The sequence below is a fragment of the Formica exsecta genome, unplaced genomic scaffold (assembly GCF_003651465.1).
Source record: "Formica exsecta isolate Colony F162 unplaced genomic scaffold, ASM365146v1 scaffold254, whole genome shotgun sequence".
NCBI lineage: Eukaryota > Metazoa > Arthropoda > Insecta > Hymenoptera > Formicidae > Formica > Formica exsecta.
In genome coordinates this window covers 79596-85942 of record NW_021849814.1, presented here as the reverse complement: position 1 = coordinate 85942, position 6347 = coordinate 79596, and the positions used below count along the sequence as shown (strand labels likewise).

At 31.4% G+C, this 6347-nt stretch overlaps 1 protein-coding gene across 1 annotated transcript in view; it reads left to right on the top strand.

Annotated features, from left to right (window-relative positions):
• Positions 1 to 4029: 4029 nt before the first annotated feature.
• LOC115236509 (G-protein coupled receptor Mth2-like) overlaps positions 4030 to 6347 on the top strand; it is a 20308-nt gene continuing 17990 nt past the window's right edge. The window contains exon 1 of the mRNA XM_029809020.1: positions 4030 to 5025. Coding sequence (XP_029664880.1) covers positions 4122 to 5025 — 904 coding nt within the window. The 5' untranslated portion in view covers positions 4030 to 4121. The remainder of the gene's footprint in view (positions 5026 to 6347) is intronic.

Sequence of the window (6347 nt, the reverse complement as noted above, 5' to 3'; positions counted from 1 at the left end):
TTTATCAATTCACAAATGTAACATTGGTATATTTGTAAATCACAAACGATTTCCTATCAATTACAGTTATCAGTTATCACAAAATTTGTTTGTTACTAAAAAGTTCCGGCTAACATCATGACCAAACTAAAATTGCTAATTACAAAAAACCTAAAATTTGTCATAAACGTTAAAAACAAACTCACAATCAATCACAAACGATTTACAAACGAAATACATTCAGGAAAATTATAAATAATCATATTTAATAATTTCTTCCAGCTAGCTTCATGTAGGTGTAAGCGAATATGCTAGAAGAATAAAGCTAAGCGATATGCAGTACGTTGTAAGCGAACGATTAGAAAGAGAGATACAGAGAGAAATAGAGTAAGTGTATGATCGAAAGAAAGAAGATATTAGAAATTGCGGTATATTAGTGCGTACATGTATATTACTCTCTCACGCATGAATTAAAGTCTGGTAATTTATCAATTAATTATTGTATATAGAGTAAGTGAAACTTTAAATGCTTGTTTATCAATTATTAGACGCACGAATCACAAGCGATCATCTAAATCATAAGTTGTAAAGTGAAAGCTATTACATTTTTATCGATAATTTCGGTTGGTATTATCGATAATTTTAGTTACGCTTGGATGAGGGCGCTAACCCGTCGGAGTTTGGCCGTCACTTTTGGATCCCCTTAAAACTTTTTAGATTGTTTTTACGAGTACTACATACTCCTAAAATTTGGTACCACCTTTTTTGAACACCCTGTATATCAAATGTAAAAATCATAAAAAAGATCAGACTTAAAACCTATCTTTTTCGTTGATGAACCACTGTTCAGTCGTATCAATACTTATATTTGGACATGAATAGAATGTCCAGCAATAGCATACTTAGTGCGCCCGTTTCCTAGATATATCAATTTATAAATAATTTAATATATTAATTTATAAGCTTATATTATATTAATTCGGGAAATGGGCAAATCAAATATGCTGGTACTGAATATTATTTTTATATCTGAACTTTACTTCTAACACGATTGACTATCCGTTAGCGAAAAGAATAATTTTTAAACATACTTGGTCCTTTCTGTGATTTTACGTCTATGATTTATTGCCCACTAGCAAAAAAAATTAATATACTTATTTTCCTTTGTGGTTTCAATAATTTTTTATATCATTAATTTATATATGTTTTTAATTTTATTTTTTGTAAAAAACTATTATTTTGGCTGGAGAAATTTTATTTTCGCAAAAAGACTGTTATTTTGATTACAAAGAAAGATGTATGTGGCGCTTTTTTACAGCTTTGTGTGATGTCTTTTTTAGGCGGATTTTATATATTTCTGCAAAGTATACATGCATATAAATTTATAATTTATAATTTTTATATATGTGTCCATTAATCTGCAATATATCAATTGCTCTCATCATAGTATTAATGCATGCAGTAAAATTCAACTATTTCTTTGATACAATCACTGTTTTAAAAAATTTTGTTGTATTTAAAAAAATATAATTATTCTCAAATTTATGATTAAAAAAGCATTTTGGTAAAAGATACGCTGTAACGTGGCTCTGAGTGTGTCCATGTATATATGTGTGCGGTTACAAATGCGGATGCCACAAATTGAATGCCCAGCTACAACTATGGATGCTAATACGGATGCGGTTGTAGATGCGGATGTGAGTGCAGGTGCTGATGTAGGATGTAAATATGGAATGCGGATATGGGTGTGATGCGATGCAGATGTGATATGAATGCAAGTATAAATGCGGTTGAGGATTCGAATGTGTATTTACAGAATTGTTTGCTTTATTTGCCAAAATCTCTAATGACAGCGTTACGAGCGATATTTAGCGGTGTTAAATATAAGCCTACGTTTTTCGCCACCTCAAGATCTTTTGTGAAGGAGAGAAAAAAAAAAAACATATGATCTCTTGAATTTCTGTAAGCTGGAATAAGACCGTGTTGTTCACAAAATGCACTTTGCGAAATCAGGTAACTTTCATTTGAAACATTTTTCTATAAAACACATCTTAAAATTTATCAAAGATGATAAAATTTGATGATCCATTCTGTACATAGTTGAAAGCATCATATATTCGAAGATATACGAATATTTATGTGGTAATTTAATAACGAGCGTTTGCATTGTCATAACTTTTTATAACAAAAATTATAATAATTGTATATACTTATTATAATTTCTTTTTTTTATAATAAATAATTAGAAAATATTTGTAAATACAGACACTTTTTCTTATTTTCCATTTTTATTTTGTGCAAAACACAAGTGTTTTTGTACTTTGTATATTTTGCGACAATTTCATTGAAATAAGAAGTTTGTTTCTTTGTAACTAAATTTCTTGCATTTTTGTTTTTCTGTTTTTTCAATACAAGATGATAATCATCTCCCGTTTTAAAATGTGCAGAGGTTTCGTGCAAAAAAAGGATTACGTACTTTCTTTCCAATTTCTAAATATACAGGGTGATTCGTATAACATGACTGATGTAAATATTTGCAAAAGTTAAAAATATATAAAAAAAATTTTTATACAAAAAATATTTAATATAGAAGGAGACGCGTCGCGCGTATAATAAAGACGATTTTTTATGGCATTAAAGAGATTTCAAGGTCAACCTAATTTAGTTTTAAATGGAACCACCCCAATTTATCGATTCTTCGCAATATTTGGTGTAAAAAGTTACAAGGGTAGAGAATGACTAAAAATTTAATAGTTTACAAAATATTTCATAATTTATGTCAAATTATGTCAAATTAAAGTATAAAATATTTTGTAAACTATTTAATTTTCAGCCATTCATTACTCATAACTTTTTCCATCGAATATTGCGAGAAATTGATTTATATAAACAAATTGGAGTGATTCCATTTAAAAAAACTAGATTGACTTTGAAATTTCTTTAATGCCTTCACCTACAAAAAAAATCGTTTTCATCATACGAAGTTCTCTTCCGTATTAAATATTTTTTGTATAAAGAATTTTTTCATATATGTTCAACTTTTGCAAATATTTACATTGGTCACTTTATACGAATCACCTTATTATCGGACACCTTATAGGTATATAAGGTGTCCGATAATAACCGTATCACCTCGTATGCAGATAGAGCAGGTGAAACCGAGGAGAAAAATCCTTTACCTTTTTGCGATTTTCGTAATAATTGAGAAATTAATTTAAAAAGATCGAATATGCGCGAGTATAAGCACACAGCGTAAAGAGACTGCTCAAAATTATGCGGTCGCTAGGCGCGAAACGAAGATTTTGGAAGAGCGCTCTACAAATGACAACGGTTACGTATGAGCGGTACATACAATGCTGGATTCTTGCATTCTAGCAATCACATATCGATGGACTGTCCTTTCTTACTGCACATTTATACTCACACGAATTGGTCGATCTTTTTAATTAATTTCTTCATAATTATTACGAAAACCGCTAAATGATAAAGGCTTTTCTTCTCGATTTCACCTGCTCTACCTACATACGAAAAGTGATACAATTATTATCGGACACTTTGTATTTATCTCATTTTATTTCATTTCAGTATGTACACCTACAAAAAACAAACCTAAGACTTTCAACTATTTTCATACATTCATGACAAAGATTTAAAAATTAAATTTAAGTCTAAATTATTTTATTCTAGCTGAAGAAAAGAAAAGAAATATATTCGTGTGCCGAAACGTATAGAATAAAACTTTTTCTATAATTGGGGACCAAACATTTGTCAAGTAATTTACCTACATTATTGTTTTTGTCTAATAATTGCCAATTAATATAATTAACCAAATACAAATTTTGTTGAGGACTAAAAACGTGATAAATCAGAATTTGGAGTCCAAAATGCTCTGCTTATCAATGCCGAGATAAAACGTCGCTTTTTTTAAACTCCTTATTTTTGAACATTTTTTTTTCTTTGAACATTCTCCCAAGTGATGAGATTTCATCGGCGTGCGAAAGCGCGAAGCGTCGCGGCGCCGCGTTATGACGCGCATCCGCCGACGCAGAAGTGTCGGGCGCCGAGCACAGAGTGGAGCTGCCACGAATAATCGCTGTATGGATCGCGGCTGATAGTTTACGATCTTCGGCGCCCTTGTCGTGATGTGCGCCCGCTCTGCGAATTTTAATTCGGCGGTCTTCCTCGCCGCATGCAGTCTGTTGACGGTTGATAGCAGCAGTGATATCGCTAATGATGGACCACTGCCAGTACTAAGAGACGATCCGCGTTGCTCACCGTTGCTTAGTGTGGTTCTCAGCGGGGGAAACATTAATGATAGTACTCTGCTGACGGCGTCGCAAACGTTTGAAAAAAACGGCAGCCTTCTCTACGACGGTATTGTTTACCCGGCCGATCTACATTGGACCGACGGCAATGTCACATATGGTTGCATCTGCAAGTTGCGCGACTGTATCAGGAAATGCTGTCGCGGCGATGAGGTCCTTCGTAAGGACCTCACAAAAACGGTATGCCAGAAGATATTCCATAATGATACCATGCCGGCTAGAGAAATAGAGGATTTGCGTCTGTCAAGGAAACAAATGGCCGAGGAGGTCCAACATGTTGGCAAATTGAAAGACCATTTTCTGTTGCTGGAGAACTTTGTTTGTCCTGCCGGTATTTACGCTCTTGACCCAGACGAGTTTCAAGAAGAGAAATTCATCCTTCAAGCGAACGGCAGCCTCGTAAATGCCAATGAAATTATCCCACTCTGGAATTATTGTATCGATTGGCAGATGAATTTCGATCGAATTGGTATTTTGATTTGCCTGACGCCACAAATGCCGAACGAAGAAGAAAACATGGCTCATCATGTAGGCATCGCAGTATCCATTCCATTTCTCGTCGCAACTTTTCTGGTGTACGCGATTATCCCTGAGTTGAAGAACCTTTACGGCAAAACACTCATGTGCTACGTCATCTGCTTAATTATTTCCTACGTTTTCCTGCTCTTGGTTAACTACATTTACATGTCTTCTATACACGCATCATTATGCATCATTACAGGTAAGCAGCCACCTTGCAGATGATCTAATTCGTTCGCAATTTGAGTCGATTTTGATACCCGCTTGATCATGATTAAGATTGTTTAGTTTTTTCTTCCTTAAATATTTTAGCAGTTCTGTTACTTTTTAACTCGTTTGGTTGCAAATTAAGATTAATTATATGTTTTGTACATTATATACTAGAACTTAACTAAATATGAAGAGAACTAGAATGTATCATATGTCAAAACATTGACAAAAGCATGAAAATTTCGTAGACTATTCTACTATTTCTTCTGAGTATCTGTGCAAAATTTGAGCACAATTCTCTTAACGGTTTGGAAATTATTTAAATTTTGTTAGTATTGATTCTTATGGAAAATTGCGTATTGTAGCTTATGACAATATTGACTAGAAAAAAATATTGCCAACGAAATAAAAATTTTTATATATACTAAAAAAAACTCTAATAAATATTTGTGCAAAACTTGATTTAGATTTACTTATTCGTTTAAAAGTTATTCACTTAAAAATTATAGAAAAATATTCTCTCTCTTTCTCTCTGTTGTTTTTTGCTAAAAGGTATCCACAATCAAAAGTTTTTGTCATAAAATAGGAAAAATATTAATTACAACTATTTTCTTCTATTAAGACGTTAAAAACCATATTATTTTGTGATACTTTAATTCTTTTTATAATCCGGATTTATTTATTTGATTTTTCAAACAGTATAAACGTAAGAAATATGTTTTTTTCAAATTTTGTCAGTTTTTTACTACTATTGTACAGCCGAAACATCGTTAACGGATTAAGAGGATTAAGAGGCATTTACAACTTAATTATTTCACGATATTATTACATTAGAATATGACCAATGCAGGAAAGATTAATGATTGCATCTTGTGACATACAAACATATTTAAAATAATAAATTTCATTTTGAGTCAATATACACATAATTTTTTAAATCAAATTTACATTTCATTACGCATCATTTTATTTTTTGTGCATGATGATAATTTTAGAAATATTATCTATACAGAAAATATTAATGTGTATCTCTGCACAAAAAAAAATGCAAATAAATTTATATATATGTATAAATAGAGTAGAATCAGCGTTGAGGAAGTTACTTTATAAAAGTAACTTGTTACCGTTATCCTTCCTTTTTCTGAAAAGTAATTTGTTATTTGATTTTAAAGAGTAGATTGTTATTTGAAAAGTAACGAGTCACAAAGTGTTGAGTTACAATTTCCTTTTTTTTAAATACTAATATATAATTAAATACATGACAACACAAACAAAAATATTCAATACATAAAATTTATATTTCTAAATATTTTT